The 22,958-nt window shown below is 32.1% G+C and overlaps 2 protein-coding genes across 2 annotated transcripts; one reads left to right on the top strand and one right to left on the bottom strand.

Annotated features, from left to right (window-relative positions):
• Positions 1-1,115: 1,115 nt before the first annotated feature.
• LOC134693406 (cation-dependent mannose-6-phosphate receptor-like) lies at positions 1,116-15,335 on the bottom strand. The gene is made up of 4 exons (XM_063554219.1): positions 15,024-15,335; positions 11,863-12,032; positions 5,877-5,989; positions 1,116-3,418 (listed from the first exon to the last, which is right to left on the bottom strand). The coding sequence occupies exons 1-4, from the start codon at positions 15,182-15,184 to the stop codon at positions 3,221-3,223; spliced, it is 642 nt and encodes a 213-aa protein (XP_063410289.1). The 5' UTR covers positions 15,185-15,335; the 3' UTR covers positions 1,116-3,220.
• Positions 15,336-16,194: 859 nt separating this feature from the next.
• LOC134693541 (GATA zinc finger domain-containing protein 14-like) lies at positions 16,195-17,721 on the top strand. Its single transcript, XM_063554378.1, has one exon. The coding sequence runs from the start codon at positions 16,195-16,197 to the stop codon at positions 17,719-17,721; it is 1,527 nt and encodes a 508-aa protein (XP_063410448.1).
• Positions 17,722-22,958: the final 5,237 nt, after the last annotated feature.

Raw genomic sequence — 22,958 nt, 5'->3', positions numbered from 1 at the left:
ATGTATTCATGTAATAGCTCGTAAATGGATAACGAGAATCCGCCTTTCCTCACATAATCTATGCAATGAAACTGGTCGTTTTTATGGAATAAGTATAAATAGTAGAATGTGTATTGTGTGTGATAAAAATGTAGTAAAGGATGCATTTCATTTTATTTTGCAATGTACAAATTATAATGATATACGTAAAAAGTTTATCAAGAAATATTATTGGACTAGACCGTCAACTTATAAATTAGTAGAATTGCTTTCTGTTGAAAACACTAAGGAACTCTGTAATTTAGGAAAGTACTTACTCTATGCATTTAAGTTCAGGAATAATATCTAAGACCTATATGTTTATTATATGTAGTCTGAAACTCACAAACTGTATAAAATGTAACTGATATTTCTGACGTTTGTTATTTATGTGTATGTTAACGCTATACAACTTGTAAACTGTATATATATGCATATTATACTGGTAAACTGTATTGCTTAAAGTAAAATAAAGAATACATTTGATAGTTTGGAAAAATGTTTTACATTGTTATCAATGAAATATGAGAATTTGAGTCAAATTGGTGAAAATCAATTTTTTATTAATGTCAACAATTTTATCTACACTATGTGATATAATGAAATAGGTCTATATCCTTTAATTGAAATAGATTTTTATCTAATGAAAATGGTATTTGCAAAGAACAATTTCTGTTCAATGGGAAATAACTCCAAATTTATAAAAAAAAAATCAAAAATCCAACGAGAACAGCTAAAATTGTGAAATTGAACTTGACCTTCATTCAGTCACATGAAATAATATAAAAAAGATATAACAGATTTTCATATCATTGTTGTTAAATGGACACTGTAAGGACGCCCTTAGTACATCCCCAAACCGATAACAATTTTTCCTAAGAAAAATCAGTTAATAAAATTAGATAAAAAAACAATCATTCTTAACTTAGGTAAAACTGCAGTTATCCGAAGTCATGCAATAGTTTAAGAGAATAATAAGAAAAAATCAAATAATTTTCATGTTATTTATTTATTTATTACATAGCTTTTATATAGCGCCTATCTAATAAACATAATACTATAAGCGCTTAACATGTAAGATTGAAGGAAAATATATACCACAATGCGTACAATAATAGCAAATATATATAGATATATATGAACGTAATAATGAAACAGAAATTTCATAGAATATAGATGTAAATTAAAAAGGTATTGAAAGGGGAAATATGTATCATAAACACATATAAGAATATAACAGTCAACCAAAAATTAAATAGAATAATGATGAAAATTATAAGTATTTACATTCCCTGTGGTATATACACAAGTAAAATCTATATAAAAAAATGCAATAAGGATTTATTTTCTTAGCTGAGAGAAAATATAAGGTAAAAATTTAACCAGTAAAACACAGAGAGAAAAAAATAAAACTGTCTCTTAAATAAAATCTTTAAAACTAAAAAAATAATAGAAATAAAAATAAAAGGCCCTATCACTTAAACTTTTAGAATGATAAATAGATATTACAGGTCTTACACATCACAGTACGCCAGTCTAATCATATGTGTCTTTAAACCTTTTTAAATCGAGGAAGCGATTGTTCTTTCCGTAAATGAATTGGTAGGTCATTCCACAATGTATCTCCTGCTCGGTCGAATCGTCTTTCACCGTATATTTTAGTGCGGGCATCTCTTGGTTTCGTTATGCGTCCTTCATTTTCAGACCGAAGTGTTCTAATAGGAGCATATAATACAATCAGTTATTCCAAATAATTTCATCAGGAAAGAATGTCAGCAAAATAGATATATATGTATAGCAAAAATTATATATAATATATTAGAAACGGGAACATGTTTTCAAAAAATATATATATGTTATCGCAAAGTGTATATGTATACAAAAAAAAATGAAAAATATTTTCTAAAAAAATGGATGGAACTTTTAACCACAACAAACTTTTCTGATAAAGTGATGAAGACAATATAAAAACAATGCAATAATTATAACATTTGTTCATCTCTAATGTGTTTTTTTTTGGGTTTTTTTTTAACTATCTTTCATTGAATAAAAAGAAACACCAAAAGTAATTAAAAAAATGTGTGAAACATGTAAAATGGAAAATTAACAAACAACTAAAAATATTTTCTTTCTTATCATGAACTTGGATTATTATGCTTACTGTTAGTATAATAGTCCCAGCCATGAACAAATTGCTATAAGTAAATAAAAGCTTCGTAAGATGCTTACTCTGAGGTGTCTAAAATGTGTAATCAAGCTTGTCGAGTAAGTGAGGAATGATAATTTTTTATTAGTAAACAACTGATACATTCTAGGGATAATTAAAGCAAAAAAGTAACAACAACAAAATGCCTATAACATTTGAAAAAGTTTAACATATAAACATTATTTTACAGCACTACAATTTTATACAAAAAAAATATACCCGACTGTGAGCGACTTATTTAAAAAAGTGCACCACATTTTTTATATTATTTCGAATTGACAGAAAAAATATCACAGTCATTTTTTATAATTAATTCCATTTCAAACCGGAGTAAACCATGAAAAAACTTTGATGACGTCACGGTCACATGACAAAATTATGCCTATTAGCTGATACACATAAAAACGTCAGCCAGCCAATCAGAAGACGCGTTTCATTAAAAATTTGATTATTTGAATAGAAGCACCAACTATGATAGAGTGTAATTTAAGATAAGTATTCTGAAGAAAATCTTTATATGAATAAAAAATATATAGAAACACCAATTATAATATGAAATGATAAAAATATTTTTTACATCATCAATATAGAAAATGATAAAATAATAAGTTTTCTAAAAACAATATAAAACAAGAGAGGTAGAAATATCTATATAAATGTGTGTCATATAGTTTTAAATTAATGTGATTATCAAAATATCATTCACCCCTTGTACTTAAGATTAATTAAACAATCGTCAATCTTCGGGTGAATCCGTTACTTTCCTCCGATCTTAGATGAAGGTACGGAAAATACCGAGTTGTGACGAATGACTCATAGAAATCAAAAGATGGTGGTATCAATAAGATAATATACGAGATAAAAAAAAAATGAAGATATCATCATGGTATCAAGGTAAACATGAAAACTGATGGACAAACATTGAATATATAGTTTTCAGCGTTAACGGGGGAGGGGTGATAATGTGTCACTAGATTTCCCAGTGTGTTGGAAATATTAAGGTATTATATGTAAAAAATAAACGAAAACAGGTATGACGAACATTAAACATTGTGGTATGTGCATACTTTGTGAACCAGAGAGCACATTGTAATATGGTCCTTTAAAACAAATGTCAGGTGAGGATATCTCAAACAAGTAGTAACAATCCTGTGTTTTGTCAGTCTCTTGTCTAATGATTTTAACTGTTTCTTCCTAAAATATAAAATAACAAAAGTTGAGTTAGAAAATAAGTTCTTTTAGGGCCTATATCTATCATCTGACAAAAAATCTGATCATTTTGTATTTATTGTAAGTAGTTATCAAAGGTACCAGAATTATAATTTAGTACGCCAGACGCGCGTTTCGTCTACATAAGACTCATCAGTGACGCTCAAATCAAAAATATTTATAAACCCAAACAAGTACAAAGTTGAAGAGTATTGAGTATCCAAAATTCCAAAAAGTTGTGCCAAATACAACTAAGGTAATCTATGCCTGGGACAAATAAGTCCTTAGTTTTTCAAAAAGATCAAAATTTTGTATACAGGAAATTTATAAAAATGACCACATTATTGATATTCATGTCAATTATAAAAATGACCACATTATTGATATTCATGTCACATTGTTTCGCAATAACATAAGTCTTTTACTCTGGCGTAAATACTAAATTTAATCATATGATGAGTGTATTTACAACCACTGGGTCGATGCCACTACTGGTGGAGTTTTACTTCCCCGAGGTTTTCACTAACCAAGTAGCCATCACTTCTATGCTGCCATGAATTATCATTGATTTGGTCATATTTATAAATTAACTGTAAACATAACACTTGATTTTTTGAAATACTAAGGCTTTTCTATCTCAGGAATAGATTACCTTATCTGTATTTGACAAACGTTTAGGAATTTTGGTATTCAAGGCTCTTCAACTTCGTAATTTATTTGGCCTTTTTAACTCTTTTGAATGCAAGCGTCACTGATGAGTCTTTTGTAGACAAAACGCGCGTCTGGCGTAAATACAAAATTTAATCCTGGTATCTATGATGAGTTTATTTAGAAACGATTACTTATTTACGAAGAATTCATTATTTTTTTAGGGGGAGTGTTGTATCTGCATAGCTCCACTCCTCATCCATTCTTAATTTAAATAGTCCTTTGGATGGAGAGTTGTCTTATTGGCACTTATACCACATCTTCCCATATCTCTTTACAAAATAGAGCAGACTATAAAAGACAAATGCAACAATATGTAGATCTCAATTTGCTTGGATGTCAATTTTACTGTTTACAGTTTCTCTCTCTTTTTTTTTTACTGTTTTCAAAATTGTATCCAAACCCATTAAATTTCTTAAAAATCATTCTATAGGTGGTACCCAACACTTTCACTAAAATTAGTTTGGCTCGTTTAATTTTCGTAAAATTTTGACAAAGTATTTACTTTGACCCTAAAACAAGTATATAAAAATTTCAAAAATTTTGAACCAACCGTTTTGTCTGAAAAATTACACTGGTTACATAGCAGTTTGACAAACAACAATTTTGATCATTGAGAAGCTTAATATTCCCTTTACAACACAACGTAATTAAAGCGTTAAGCTGATTTAACAGTGTTATCTCCCTGTAGTGTTAGGTACCACCTTAAAGCAAAATATCTCTTATTTTTAGTCAATTGATGGTTTTTTGTGGACTTGTATTGATGAAAACTTTTGCTATTTAAAATTTCTGTCTTTCTCTTATACTTTTTATAATAATATCTATGGTTTTTTTTTAAGATAATAAGGAAAGACAAAAATGGAGGTACGACAACAGCGCCTAAGATTAAATCAAAGTGATGGAAATCACTCATGGAAATTTTAGAAGAGTAGTTGGAATACTTTCATATTATAGAATGTTGGGGAAAAATGAACATAAATAAAAAGCACTATTGCTGAAAATTGCATTAACAGCAGGTCTTTAGAAGGAAACGTGCCTTTCCAGTATGAGGATAAAATGAGATCAAATTGAATAATATGGGTCTCTTAATTTTCACAATTTTAATTAAACTGCAGTTAATATCTTATCCAAATAATGTTGCCTGTCATGAACATAAAAAATTCTCTTAGTAAATAAAATTGTGAAAGGAAATGGGGAATGTGTCATAGCGACAACAATCCGACCATAAAGCAGACAACAGCCGAAGGCCACCAATGGGTCTTCAATGTAGCGAGAAACTCCCACACCCGTAGGTGTCCTTCAGTTGGCCCCTTAAAAAATATGTATACTAGTACACTGTTTTTTGGTACGTGGATTTTTTAGACTTTAAAGTTTCAACAAAAATAATCTAAAAATGTTGTTTGGGTTATGTTTTAAGCTGAAAAAGAGATTATATGACATTGAAGATTAAAAGTTGTAGGGTGCCTTTTGATCAATTTCACAGGGCATTGAAAATGTACTCTTTCAACGTAAACAAACTAAAAAACTTATTTTATTGAAATGTGAATTCTTTCTTGATTGCAACAAGGATTTGTATTGTAGGATTTGACCTTATTTGCCATTGTTATACATAGGTGTTTGACCAATAAAATATGAATCAAGCCCGAACCAAAAAAAATTAGTTACAAACATTATTAAAGCTAAGGGAGATAACTTATTCCAGATTTGACATTATTAAAGAGGGGAGATAACTTACTCCAGATTTGACATTTCTATCACATTTGATCATTATCCTGGCTTTCCTTGGTTCTTGCCCACAATGGGAACCATATTTCTGTCCATCCAAATATTCTAATATTAACCAGTCAGCTGAAATAAAAGATATGATTGGCTTTAAATCACAGTGGTTTTCGTAACCGTCAGAATTTCAGTTTGTAATATATGTTGCTTACCTTTTACCAGACTTTATCATAGAATTGAGAAAAAACCCTGCAGTTTAAATCTACATTTAACTGCACTAACTTTAAAAGGCATATCAATACTATTATCGGTTAGAAATTTTGATATCGTATCTTAACTAACAACATATAGTTTGTTATCAATAACTGTTAAAACTCTTTTTTACTTATTTTTTGCTTAGTACCATCTGACGAGTCACTCAAAGCCTTGCCAACTGAATGTTACAGTTTAATAGTTAGTTATAGTAGTTAAACTATATAACAGGTGCTCTCAAAACATATATTCAATAAACTAGCTATGGCTATTGTGAGATTTTATATAAATTAATGTAGTTTTCTTTCAGCCGCCAATCAATCGATGCGCCAATGATTCCGGTTATATTACAAAATAGATTGACAACTTTAACATGGATTTCAGCTTCAATAGGAAGTAGTCCAGACAAAATATAAATATGCAAAATAATCTACATTAGTATTCAAGGACAAAATATTGTTTAGTTTACCTTTCGGAAATAAAATTTCCAAACCATAAGTTAAAATTGGCAATTATAGGTTCGTATTAGAGAAATTGATGTTTTACAACCTACACCATTTTTTCTATTGAGGCCTGTACTCATTAGACTGTACATTGCTTCTCGTGCTTATTTTATGTTTTCATTTAGAGCAAAGTCTGCGGAGTCTTTATCGGATTTTTTTATTTCTACATAACAGGTGTTAGGTACAATTGGCATGTTTTAAAATATTTCTGTTTAATTTCCAAAACCTATCCTCAATTTCAATAAAAAAATTCCGGTAAATTTTATACCGGGATGACTACACTTTTCGTAGATTGCAATTAATAACCTTCCCTTTTGTTGATGTCTACGGCTATGCCAATCATGGATTGTAAGTCTAGAGGGAAATAACAAGTAGTTTGTAAGTCAGCCTAGAGGGTTATAACAAGTTGTTTGTAATTCAGTCTAGGGGGTTATAATAGAGCTTTCTTACAAATTGACGAAAGGTAAGTAACGTATCGGACGAAAGTGTATTTGACACTATTTTTCTCTGTTTGATTATATTAAAATCGTGTGTTATTTGCGATATTATTATTTTTGAAAAATAAACTTGATTTAGAAAAGAATGCTGTTTTGCTGGATAAACAAAGACTCTTTTAACTGTTATTGTGGAAATGAAATACGTGCTCCCTTTCCGTTCGTTCGTTCCTTTCGTCAATTTGTAAGAAAGCTCTATTAAGTGGTTATAAAAGTCAGTCTAGAATGTTATAACAAGTGGTTATAAGAAAGCAATAAATGAGGTTGTTGAGTTTGATATATGCCTGTTTGTGCTTCTATGTTAAATAATTTTTTTGTTTTTATTTTTATTAGGATACTTGTTGTACTTGTACGTCTTTTCATTATTGTTTATGATATTCTCGTATTGTTGTCTTCCATTTTTGCTAGTGTGCTTTGTCTATATGCCTTTTGATGACTGGTGCTACTTCGAAAACTTCTTTGTTGCTTGTCTTTCAGTTTTGCTATGTGCTTTGTCTATATGCATTTTTGTGTTTAGTTGTTACATATATGACGTAGCTCTGTACTTATACATCCCGTCATTGTGTTACTGAACCATGGTAAATTTGAGTATTCTTGTCTTTCATTTTTTCTCATATGATGGGTCTTTATGCCATTTTGTGCTTCTTTGTTAAATATTTTCAGGGTTGTTTTAGTGATTAAGATTATTATAACACATTGTTGATTTTTTTTTACATTTTTCCCTTTTATGTAGGTTTGTTCTCTTCACACATCGTTATCAATAAAATGGAATTTGATGCCATTGTCATACAAGTGAGAGGTTTAGCTTGCTATAAAACCAAGTTCAATCCACCATTTGTTACATAAGAAAATGGATGAACCAAGTCAGGAATATGACAGTTGTTATTCATTCGTTTGATGTGAGTTTTTGATTTTGCCTTTTTATTAGGGACATTCCGTTTTGTATTTTTCTCGAAGTTCAATATTTTTGTTATTTAATTTTGTAAGTCAGTCTAGAGGGTTATGAGTAGAGACAAATGCATCATTATCCGCACAGGTATAATCACAGTTATTCGCACAACAGTTGAGGTTTCCGACTCTGCCGATGATGTACTAAGCAGTGGAATAATTTTAATATTGTATAAGTTAGTTTAATAAAGCTATAAGTACTGGAAGTTTAAGGATTTTGATCCCTCTTTCAAATTCCTTAATGAATAGTTCGCAGTTCAGTGGCGAAGTCCTCGGTGAAGCTCTTTTGAAGTGGATTTTGAGTATTTAGTAATTTAGGATTTTCTTTTCCTTTTCTTTTCTATTATTTTTGAGTAAATAATTAAATATAACACTCTATATCTTTTGGCATTTTTGTATTCCCCTTTATTTGTTCAGACCGGAAATAAAATTCCAATTTTCAGTAAATCTGGTTTATAACCGAATTTTAAGCAAATATCTTCCAATTATTTGCAGTAAAGTAGCAGATTTTTAATACCAAAAATAATATTTTCTGCAGTTATAACTGGTGATTATACTTATCCTTGAAAACCCTTCATTAATATGTTCTCTTGAGATTTTTTTCTCTTTGATTTTTTTATAAGGCTATAAAAGGTTCTTATGTCCTGCATCTTTGAATCCCTCACATTCTTGGATTCTATTGAGTGCAATTGCTATTATGCATTGCTTCCAAAGTTAAAAGGTGGTATTTGTCTTTTCAAGAGAGAACTTGGTTTTAAATAAAATTGAGAATGGAAATGGGGAATGTGTCAAAGAGACAACAACCCGACCAAAATAAAAAAACACAACAGCAGAAGGTCACCAACAGTTTAAAGTTTGGTTGAAAACTTATGTCAAACGGGATAGCACATCCTCATTTTTACGAAAATGTTGTTAACCGTGCCCGGAAATTTAGAAATGGTCCATGTAAACTTGTCGCTCCTTAAAATAAACTTATTCTAACACGTTACCTATTCAACACTGTAATGAGATCATTGAATATTGTTTTTATTGGTATAAATATTGATTTTGTTATCAGTAATTTAAAAGCTAACTAAATATTAATAGTAACTAATATACATATACATATTCATGGATCTACAATCTGTCGATACCTGTAACTTGGCATTGTACAAGTTCATGTTTTTCTCTGGCTGTTTATGACGTCTTTACACTAAATCCATTGGATGTTGGATGTGTACGGATTGATAGTTAAGTCTTAAATGCATGATACTTTATTAGTTGTTAGTGGCTTTGAACTAGCTGTCAGATAACTGCGAGTACTCTCAGATCTGTTCATTGTGTCTTTTTGTGTCGGGATGTATAAGTACCCGGCCACGTCCACTTGTATTTTTGTCCATCTGACGAGTAAAGCCTTTTTCATTTGACTTTTATAGTTCGTTCTTATGTTGTACTGTTATACCACTGTCCCAGATTAGGGGAGGGTTGGGATCCCGCTAACATTTTTAACCCCGCCACATTATTTATGTATGTGCCTGCCACAAGTCAGGAGCCTGTAATTCAGTGGTTGTCGTTTGTTTATATGTTTCATATTTGTTTTTCGATCGTTCATTTTTTTTTTTATATAAATAAGGCCGTTAGATTGAATTGTTTTACATTGTCTTATAGGGGCCTTTTATAGCTGACTATGCGATATGGGCTTTGCTCATTGTTGAAGGCCGTACCGTGACCCATTGTTGTTAATGTATGTGTCATTTTGGTCTCTTGTGGACAGTTGTCTCATTGGCAATCATACCACATCTTCTTTTTTTTTATTGGGTTGTGAGGATCAGATGGTCGACTATTTTGTTTCCATTCGTAATTTTTTTTTCTTTCTGATAATGCCTGAAAAATGTCCATTGATGGCCCTCGGCTGTTGTCTGCTCTATGGTCAAGTTGTTGTCGCTTTGACACATTCCCCATTTCCATTTGTCAATTTCATCTGTCATGATTTGTTACTATTTCTGTTTCTGTTAGTGTAGCTTTAATTATTGTTTGATTGAAAGTCAAGAATGCCGAATCAAGTTAAATGGGTTCTTTGTGTCCTCTTTTAACATCCCATTTTTATGCCTTTATCAATTTAGTTCAATGTGAGTAAATGAGTAAAAGAATTTATTTGAAGTGTTACATATTTAAGTTTAGGTAAAACTGGAAAATGATCCGATACGTTTGTGATAGTGTCAGCTTTTTCAATATTAAGTAGGTTCGCTACATATGATGTTCGCTACTCAGTTTCAAATTAACAAGCTTTTCGTAATATAATATATATTGATAGTGAAGTAATAAAGAAATCAAGGGATAAAAAAAATGTATGTCAATGTTCTTGTTTCGAGATATTTTGAAATTTTGGCTGAGAAAATATTCTCTCTTGATTTTTCGTCGCTTTATCATTGACAAGTTTAAGTTTTTAAAAACTATTAAAAAATAACAAAGATTTTATAAGACTTTGCAGATGGCTTATAAAATACCTATAAAAGAGGGAAGAAAGATACCAGAGGAATAGTCAAATTCACAAATCGAAAATGAATTGACAACGCCACGTCTTAAAATGAAATAAACAAACAGACAAATAATAGTACACAAGAAACAACATAAAAAAAACTAAAGATTGAGCGCTTAACCTCAAACTTGTACGACAGTCGTATCAAATTCCATCATATTGACAATGATGCGAGAACAAAGTGTCACAAATAGGGGTACTACAACAACACGAACCCCATCAAAAACTTGGAGTGATTTCAGATGCTCCGGAAGGGTAGACAGATCCTACTCCACATGTAGCAACTGTTGTGTTGCTCATGTTATTATAAACCCGGTAAATAGTATAAATCGGTAGGTTACATTCATGAAAAGAGAAGGATATTGAAGTTACGACATAAGGAACATATCAAATATCATCTGTGAAACGGTTATTCCATAACGGTCAACCAACTCGTGATGGCGTCCGTAAAAGATTTATATAAAAAAAATGGGTTCAGTAGGCAAATTTTTTAAAGCATTCAAATGAATAAATCCACAGGATTTTGAAAATCTGACAAAAAATCCAAAACATTACAAGTAAACAACCTCTAAATTTTTCTTGAAATAGTATTTAATCTATGGCTGAAGATGAGTTGCCACTTGTATGTGTACAGGTAATTCCAATTTCTGAGGTGGACAGATTGTGTTCATACATAAAGTTAAGTATATCCTATTTGCTATTAGTATACAAAAGAAGATGTGGTATGATTGCAAATGAGACAACTTTCCACAAGAGACCTAAACATGCTAAATGACACAGACATTAACAAATATAGGTCACCGTACGGCCTTCAACAATGAACAAAGCCCATACCGCATAGTCAGCTATAAAAGACCCCGATATGACAATGTAAAACAATTCAAACGAGAAAACTAACGGCCTTATTCATATAAAAAAGATGAACGAAAAACAAATATTTAACATGTAAGTGGGATCCCAACCCTCCTCCTAACATGGAACAGTGGTATAACAGTACAACATAAGAACGAACTATGTTTCTATTATCATGATTATTGGATGTTCTGCTTTGGCAAGACTTCATTTATGAGGAGGCAGAGAAAGAATAAACTAATTAGCATGGAAGATGAATTTCTGAATTGACATTCATTTTAAATAGCGGTGTATTGTAGGATTGCTGTCTAATTTATATAGTAAAATAATCCCTATATGTAGCTTTAAATACTTCCTTCTATAAGCTGGGAGTTAAGCCAATGACCCAATGTCTAGGATTATAGTAAAATATTTTCTACATGTAGTATAACATACTTCCTTCTATAAGCTGGGAGTTATTGTAATAGCCAATGACCCAATGTCTAGGAGCTTTATCTGCAATTTGTACTACTCCAACATTTTCACCAAACTTTTTTTGTGGATCAACATTCACACATATTCCGATATTATAGGTGTACAGGCTTTCTTTCTCTCTTGTCTCAAATCTGAAAGAATAAGATTAAAAGAAATCATAGTTGTGTGGTAATCAAATGGTCCATTAAAATGACGAAAACAAAAACTTGATAATTATTTACAGTCAATTGATCCCAGTTTGAAATTTGAAGGACTTTTATAGTTCTTGTAAATATTTTATTATTAATTTGTCATTGGTTATTTTCAAGATAAAACATTGTTTACGGACGGAAATCTCACATTCTTACTATGAAAACATTCAGATAAACATAATGAAAAAGTTATTGAAATGTTCATTAACACTGATACGACGTTTCGTCCCCGAGGGTATCACCAGCCCAGTAATTTTTATAAATTTTCTGTTAACTAAATTTTGAATTTTTCGAATAACTAAGGATTTTCTTACCCCAGGAGTAGATTACCTTAGCCGTATTTGGCACAACTTTTTGGAATTTTGGATCCTAAATGCTCTTCAACTTAATTTGAATTTATTTGGCTTTTTAACTATTTTGATCTGAGCGTCACTGATGAGTCTTATGTAGACGAAACGCGCGTCTGGCGTATAAAATTATAATCCTGGTACTTTTGATAACTATATACGAAATTAGTTCCAAACTTGCAATTTTTCAGTCACTGTAATCGTCATCGCGCGCTCTTAAAGTCATATGAAACTTCAAATTTAAATAAAAGTCGAATATGTTTTATAAACTTGAATGGCTAAGTTTGACTATATTACAAGTGTATGTTAACTTTCTTGTAAAAGAAACTTCTTTATATCATCAACATCTTCATAGATGTATTATTATCGCTATTTTATGCATTTTCCTTTGGTCTTTTTTTGTGATAATTTTTCATATCATGCTACTCGCTTGCGATGGAAAATTATTGCTAGAAACTAAGGACGCATGTGGCGTTGCTTATGAAATTGACAACATCGTCATAGGTAAAATAGCGATAAACAGATTATCATTGGTCATCTTATGGAGTATCAATGTAATACTTCCATGGTCATCTCAACTCGATTGCATTTCACGCTTTCGACGTACCGACTCAAGCGAGAAAATCAATCTCGTTGAGATGATCAACGAAAAGCTATAAATATTGAATTATTGTCTTCCCGTACACTAATTCTCTGATATTTCCCCGTATGCAGTGACCTTAACTTCATGACCACTAGTTAGAACTTCGACCATCACAAAGCGCAAGTGCAAGGGGGAAAACGTGATAAAAGAATTTTAACAAAGTGCACTGAAAGGTAACTAGTAATATCGACTATAAAAGAACAAATCTAATACTTACAACAAATCATTTAACAACTGTTCAGGAAAAGCTAAAGTAACAAATGCAACAAATGGTATTGCGTAAAATAAAACCAACAAATATCATGGCTGTATCAATTCACTTATCTATCACGAGCTCTACGTGCTATGTGTTAATTAATTATCAATGTCTCGATCCGGTAACTCGAAAGTTCATAAGCTCCATATCAACAATCACTGAATGAAATATTATTTTACGATAATACGCTAAAAATTCATAAAATAACCGTCCATACTGAACTTAGAGGGTCGTTTGAAAACAAAACTTTACGAAAAGAGATGACTTCAGCTTCCAAATTGCATCCTTTTCATTTTTAACCAAGACTTCCAAATGGTGTAGTTGATATCATCAATTTGTAAATTTAACGGATACCATCATGAGTTGGTTGACCGTAAAGGAATATCGGTTATACATATGATATCTGAAATGTTCTTTATGCCGTAAATACAATCCCCTTTTCACTAATGTGACCTACCGAATTCGTCTATTTACCACCTTTGTAATAACATGAGCAACACGACAGGTGCTACATGTGGAGTAGGATCTGCTTACCCTTCCAGAGCACCGGAAATCACCCCAGTTTTTGATGGGGTTTGTTGTTGCTGTACCCCTATTTGTGACACTTTGTTCACGCATCATTGTCAAAATAATGAAACTTGATGCGATTGTCGTACAAGTCAGAGGTTAAGCGCTATAAAAACAGGTTCAATTAACTGTTTTCTACATTTAAAAATGCCTGTACCAAGTAAGGAATATGACAGTTGTTGTCCATTCGTTTGGTGTGTTTTATCATTTGATTTTATCATTTGATTAGGGACTTTCCGTTTTGAATTTTTCTCGGAGTTCAGTGTTTTTGTGATTTGACTTTTTAGTATATGTATGCATCGGTTCAATAATTTCGATAACATTAACATTTAAAGAAACTCGTTTCATATAACTTTGATAATTTATAACTATGTATAACGTTTGTACATGTAAATCTTGGTTTATATCCGGTTCAGGACATCTACAATTAAAGTTTTATTAGCTCGAATGATTTACAAATTCTTTCATTTACACGTTTGAAGAGAAATTGCAGTTTCCACATTAATCAAAATTTGTGTACATACAAGTGCAGTTAAAAAATTGATAGACATAATTACGAATTAGGGGGAGGGTTGAGATCTCATAAACATGTTTAACCCCGCGGCAATTTTGCGCCTGTTCCAAGTCAGGAGCCTCTGGCCTTTGTTAGTCTTGTATGATTTTTATTTTTGTTTCTTGTGTATAATTTGGAGTTTAGTATGACGTCCATTATCACTGTACTAGTATACATATTTTTAGAGGCCATCTGAAGGACACCTACGGGTGCGGGGATTCTCGCTACATTGAAGACCCATTGGTGGTCTTCGGCTGTTGTCTGCTCTATGGTCGGGTTGTTGTCGCTTTGACACATTCCCCATTTCCTTTCTCAATTTTATAATTACGAATTGGTATACAAGATAAAATATAATAAAGTATGTCAATATATATAGCAAATTTAACGACCTGTCAAAAGTTTAATTTTAAATTAAATCTTTGTGTAAAGAAAGTGGTGCAACCTAGAAATGTTCGAGGGCCAGTCAGCCACAGGTCTTCTTTCAAGCGATGTTAAAGGCCCTTCAGTCATTTTCAACAACGCCATTTAGGTCAAATAGTAAATAGTAAAAAAAATGTATACATACACTCTTCCAAGCAATGGTTGTAGCCTCTTGTTCATCTCAGATTGTGACGTTTTATGGTTTGTGAATGTACATAATGGAGCTGGCTTTTGTCCGAAAACTCTTGTTGATATGTAGGTGAGAAGAATGACGAAAGCAGAATTTTGAGTTTGTAGATATTTCATACTTTCTAAGGATAAGAAGATGTAGTATAATTGCCTTTGATATAACTCTCTACGAGAGACAAAAATGACACAGAAATCAACAACTATTTAGTCAGTAGTGTATCCGGGTCCAGCATGTGACACGATGACAGTATATATTTATATAAATTTGGTCCCCTTCCGTTTATGAGCGAACAACAAAAATAAAGAGCGTTGGATCCGACTATTCAGTTTTTGGGACTTTATGTTGCGACTGTCTTCTTCCCAAATAATAAAACCAGGTTTAACCCACCATTTTCTCTTTAAAAATTTCCTGTACCAAGTCAGGAATATGACAGTTGTTTTCCATTCGTATCGTTGGTTCATATAGTCTAACGTTTGAATTGTCAGATTTTATGGACTTTCCCTCTTTTGAATTTTGAATCGAGTTCGATATTTTTCATATACTTCTTACAAGAACAAGCAAATATAAAAAAAGGTTAACAATTTTGTACGTGAGATGTGCATTACGTTAACACTAGACTTATCATTAGCGCTCGAATCAAAACATTATGTTTGTCAAATTCATTAGAAGTTGTAAAGTATTGAAAACCAAAAATTAGAAAAAGTAGTAACACAATTTGCTGAGGTCATCTTAATTTAATACGCCAGACGCGCGTTTCGTCTACATAAGACTCATCAGTGACTCTCAGATCATATAGGGTACAACAAAAATGAGTATTTCGAATGATTTAAAAAGTTTTTAACAGTAAAATGACGTATCGATGAGATGTCAAGTCGGGATAGGAGTGCTAACTATTTGGGTGGTTGTATCATCAGGGTCATTTCGTAATAAAAGACGATAGAAGTAGAAATGGTAATTTTTAGTACGGTCGTAGGAATCAGATGTGAACAGATGACAAAAGATTACTGTTCAGTAACAAAGTGTCATACAGGAGAATTTTAAAAGTTTTCACCATAAGTATAATGACGTCAGTTGTAAGATAATACACCATATATCAACAAGACAACTACATTGGGTCGTCTTTATAATGACAATAACAACATTTACAAAACACACAATACACAATACACCAGATATCAACAAGACAACCACATTGGGTCGTGTTTATAATGACAATAGCAACATTGACAAAACACACAATACACCAGATATCAACAAGACAACCACATTGGGTCGTGTTTATAATGACAATAACAACATTGACAAAACACACAATACACCAGATATCAACATGACAACCACATTGGGTCGTCTTTATAATGACAATAGCCACATTGAAAAAACACACAATACACCAGATATCAACAAGACAACCACATTGGGTCGTCTTTATAATGACAATAGCCACATTGAAAAAACACACAATACACCAGATATCAACAAGACAACCACATTGGGTCGTCTTTATAATGACAATAGCCACATTGAAAAAACACACAATACACCAGATATCAACAAGACAACCACATTGGGTCGTCTTTATAATGACAATAGCCACATTGAAAAAACACACAATACACCAGATATCAACAAGACAACCACATTGGGTCGTGTTTATAATGACAATAACAACATTGACAAAACTCACAATACACCATATATCAACAAGACAACCAAATTGGGTCGTGTTTATAATGACAATAACAATATTGACAAAACACACAATACACCAGATATCAACAAGACAACCACATTGGGTCGTCTTTATAATGACAATAGCCACATTGAAAAAACACACAATACACCAGATATCAACAAGACAACCACATTGGGTCGTGTTTATAATGACAATAACAACATTGACAAAACTCACAATACACCATATATCAACAAGACAACCACATTGGGTCGTGTTTATAATGACAATAACAACATTGACAAAACACACAATACACCAGATATCAACAAGACAACCACATTGGGTCGTGTTTATAATGACAACAACAACATTGACAAAACACACAATACACCAGATATCAACAAGACAACCACATTGGGTCGTGTTTATAATGACAATAACAACATTGACAAAACACACAATACACCAGATATCAACAAGACAACCACATTGGGTCGTCTTTATAATGACAATAGCCACATTGAAAAAACACACAATACACCAGATATCAACAAGACAACCACATTGGTTCGTGTTTATAATGACAATAACAACATTGACAAAACACACAATACACCAGATATCAACAAGACAACCACATTGGGTCGTGTTTATAATGACAATAGCCACATTGAAAAAACACACAATACACCATATATCAACATGACAACCACATTGGGTCGTGTTTATAATGACAATAACAACATAGACAAAACACACACTGCACCATATATCAACATGACAACCACATTGGGTCGTGTTTATAATGACAATAACAACATTGACAAAACTCACAATACACCATATATCAACATGACAACCACATTGGGTCGTGTTTATAATGACAATAACAACATAGACAAAACACACAATACACCATATATCAACATGACAACCACATTGGGTCGTGTTTATAATGACAATAACAAACATTGACAAAACACACAATACACCATATATCAACATGACAACCACATTGGGTCGTGTTTATAATGACAACAACAACATTGACAAAACTCACAATACACCATATATCAACATGACAACCACATTGGGTCTTGTTTATAATGACAATAACAACATTGACAAAACACACAATACACCATATATCAACATGACAACCACATTGGGTCGTGTTTATAATGACAATAACAACATTGACAAAACACACAATACACCATATATCAACATGACAACCACATTGGGTCGTGTTTATAATGACAACAACAACATTGAAAAAACTCACAATACACCATATATCAACATGACAACCACATTGGGTCGTGTTTATAATGACAACAACAACATTGACAAAACTCACAATACACCATATATCAACATGACAACCACATTGGGTCGTGTTTATAATGACAATAACAACATAGACAAAACACACAATACACCATATATCAACATGACAACCACATTGGGTCGTGTTTATAATGACAATAACAACATTGACAAAACACACAATACACCATATATCAACATGACAACCACATTGGGTCGTGTTTATAATGACAACAACAACATTGACAAAACTCACAATACACCATATATCAACATGACAACCACATTGGGTCGTGTTTATAATGACAATAACAACATAGACAAAACACACAATACACCAGATATCAACAAGACAACCACATTGGGTCGTCTTTATAATGACAATAACAACATAGACAAAACTCACAATACACCAGATATCAACATGACAACCACATGGGTCGTGTTTATAATGACAATAACAACATTGACAAAACACACAATACACCATATATCAACATGACAACCACATTGGGTCGTGTTTATAATGACAATAAGAACATTTACAAAACTCACAATACACCATATATCAACATGACAACCACATTGGGTCGTGTTTATAATGACAATAACAACATTGACAAAACACACAATACACCATATATCAACCAGACAACCACATTGGGTCGTGTTTATAATGACAATAAGAACATTTACAAAACTCACAATACACCATATATCAACATGACAACCACATTGGGTCGTGTTTATAATGACAATAACAACATTGACAAAACACACAATACACCATATATCAACATGACAACCACATTGGGTCGTGTTTATAATGACAATAAGAACATTTACAAAACACACAATACACCAGATATCAACATGACAACCACATGGGTCGTGTTTATAATGACAATAACAACATTGACAAAACACACAATACACCATATATCAACATGACAACCACATTGGGTCGTGTTTATAATGACAATAACTAACAACATTGTCAAAACACACAATACACCATATATCAACATGACTACCACATTGGGTCGTGTTTATAATGACAATAACAACATTGACAAAACTCACAATACACCATATATCAACATGACAACCACATTGGGTCGTGTTTATAATGACAATAACAACATAGACAAAACACACAATACACCATATATCAACATGACAACCACATTGGGTCGTGTTTATAATGACAATAACAACATTGACAAAACACACAATACACCAGATATCAACATGACAACCACATTGGGTCGTGTTTATAATGACAATAACAACATTGACAAAACACACAATACACCATATATCATTAAGACAACCACATTGGGTCGTGTTTATAATGACAATAACAACATTGACAAAACACACAATACACCATATATCATTAAGACAACCACATTGGGTCGTGTTTATAATGATAATAACAACATTGACAAAACACACAATACACCATATATCAACATGACAACCACATTGGGTCGTGTTTATAATGACAATAACAACATAGACAAAACACACAATACACCATATATCAACATGACAACCACATTAAGTCGTGTTTATAATGACAATAACAACATTGACAAAACACACAATACACCATATATCAACATGACAACCACATTGGGTCGTGTTTATAATGACAATAACAACATTGACAAAACACACAATACACCATATATCAACATGACAACCACATTGGGTCGTGTTTATAATGACAATAACAACATTGACAAAACACACAATACACCATATATCAACATGACAACCACATTGGGTCGTGTTTATAATGACAATAACAACATTGACAAAACACACAATACACCATATATCAACATGACAACCACATTGGGTCGTGTTTATAATGACAATAACAACATAGACAAAACACACAATACACCATATATCAACATGACAACCACATTGGGTCGTGTTTATAATGACAATAACAACATTGACAAAACACACAATACACCATATATCAACATGACAACCACATGGGTCGTGTTTATAATGACAATAACAACATAGACAAAATACACAATACACCATATATCATTAAGACAACCACATTGGGTCGTGTTTATAATGACAATAACAACATTTACAAAACACACAATACACCATATATCAACATGACAACCACATTGGGTCGTGTTTATAATGACAATAACAACATTGACAAAACACACAATACACCATATATCAACATGACAACCACATTGGGTCGTGTTTATAATGACAATAACAACATATACAAAGCACACAATACACCATATATCAACATGACAACCACATTGGGTCGTGTTTATAATGACAATAACAACATTGACAAAACATACAATACACCATATATCATTAAGACAACCACATTGGGTCGTGTTTATAGTGACAATAACAACATAGACAAAACACACAAAACACCATATATCAACATGACAACCACATTGGGTCGTGTTTATAATGACAATAACAACATTGACAAAACACACAATACACCATATATCAACATGACAACCACATTGGGTCGTGTTTATAATGACAATAACAACATTGACAAAACACACAATACACCATATATCAACATGACAACCACATTGGGTCGTGTTTATAATGACAATAACAACATATACAAAGCACACAATACACCATATATCAACATGACAACCACATTGGGTCGTGTTTATAATGACAATAACAACATTGACAAAACATACAATACACCATATATCATTAAGACAACCACATTGGGTCGTGTTTATAGTGACAATAACAACATAGACAAAACACACAAAACACCATATATCAACATGACAACCACATTGGGTCGTGTTTATAATGACAATAACAACATTGACAAAACACACAATACACCATATATCATTAAGACAACCACATTGGGTCGTGTTTATAGTGACAATAACAACATAGACAAAACACACAAAACACCAGATATCAACATGACAACCACATTGGGTCGTCTTTATAATGACAATAACAACATTGACAAAACACACAATACACCATATATCAACATGACAACCACATTGGGTCGTGTTTATAATGACAATAACAACATTGACAAAACACACAATACACCATATATCAACATGACAACCACATTGGGTCGTGTTTATAATGACAATAACAACATAGACAAAACACACAATACACCATATATCAACATGACAACCACATTGGGTCGTGTTTATAATGACAATAACAACATTGACAAAACACACAATACACCATATATCAACATGACAACCACATTGGGTCGTGTTTATAATGACAATAAGAACATTTACAAAACTCACAATACACCATATATCAACATGACAACCACATTGGGTCGTGTTTATAATGACAATAACAAAATTTACAAAACTCACAATACACCATATATCAACATGACAACCACATTTGGTCGTGTTTATAGTGACAATAACAACATAGACAAAACACACAATACACCATATATCAACATGACAACCACATTGGGTCGTGTTTATAGTGACAATAACGACATTGACAAAACTCACAATACACCATATATCAACATGACAACCACATTGGGTCGTGTTTATAATGACAATAACAACATTGACAAAACACACAATACACCATATATCAACATGACAACCACATTGGGTCGTGTTTATAATGACAATAACAACATAGACAAAACTCGCTATACACCATATATCAACATGACAACCACATTGGGTCGTGTTTATAATGACAATAACAACATAGACAAAACACACAATACACCATATATCAACATGACAACCACATTGGGTCGTGTTTATAATGACAATAACAACATTGACAAAACACACAATACACCATATATCAACATGACAACCACATTGGGTCGTGTTTATAGTGACAATAACAACATTGACAAAACACACAATACACCATATATCAACATGACAACCACATTGGGTCGTGTTTATAATGACAATAACAACATAGACAAAACACACAATACACCATATATCAACATGACAACCACATTGGGTCGTGTTTATAATGACAATAACAACATAGACAAAACACACAATACACCATATATCAACATGACAACCACATTGGGTCGTGTTTATAATGACAATAACAACATTGACAAAACACACAATACACCATATATCAACATGACAACCACATTGGGTCGTGTTTATAGTGACAATAACAACATTGACAAAACACACAATACACCATATATCAACATGACAACCACATTGGGTCGTGTTTATAATGACAATAACAACATAGACAAAACACACAATACACCATATATCAACATGACAACCACATTGGGTCGTGTTTATAATGACAATAACAACATTGACAAAACACACAATACACCATATATCAACAAGACAACCACATTGGGTCGTGTTTATAATGACAATAACAACATAGACAAAACACACAATACACCATATATCAACATGACAACCACATTGGGTCGTGTTTATAGTGACAATAACAGCATTGACAAAACTCACAATACACCATATATCAACATGACAACCACATTGGGCCGTGTTTATAATGACAATAACAACATTGACAAAACACACAATACACCATATATCAACATGACAACCACATTGGGTCGTGTTTATAATGACAATAAGAACATTTACAAAACTCACAATACACCATATATCAACATGACAACCACATTGGGTCGTGTTTATAATGACAATAACAACATTTACAAAACTCACAATACACCATATATCAACATGACAACCACATTGGGTCGTGTTTATAATGACAATAACAACATAGACAAAACACACAATACACCATATATCAACATGACAACCACATTGGGTCGTGTCTATAATGAC

This window comes from Mytilus trossulus, chromosome 12 (assembly GCF_036588685.1).
Source record: "Mytilus trossulus isolate FHL-02 chromosome 12, PNRI_Mtr1.1.1.hap1, whole genome shotgun sequence".
Classification (NCBI taxonomy): Eukaryota; Metazoa; Mollusca; class Bivalvia; order Mytilida; family Mytilidae; genus Mytilus; species Mytilus trossulus.
Note: the sequence above shows the minus strand (reverse complement) of the source record. Positions and strands in the feature narration are given on the sequence as shown.

Excerpts from the sequence above, each read along its gene's own strand:
- LOC134693406 (XM_063554219.1), bottom strand. The coding sequence starts at position 15,184 with ATGAAATATCTACAAACTCAAAATTCTGCTTTCGTCATTCTTCTCACC. Across the intron at positions 12,033-15,023 it reads CAACCATTGCTTGGAAGAGT|ATTTGAGACAAGAGAGAAAG; the intron begins GTATGTATACAT and ends TTATTCTTTCAG. Across the intron at positions 3,419-5,876 it reads ATAGAAATGTCAAATCTGGA|GAAGAAACAGTTAAAATCAT; the intron begins GTAAGTTATCTC and ends TTTATATTTTAG.
- LOC134693541 (XM_063554378.1), top strand. The coding sequence starts at position 16,195 with ATGACAATAACAACATTTACAAAACACACAATACACAATACACCAGAT.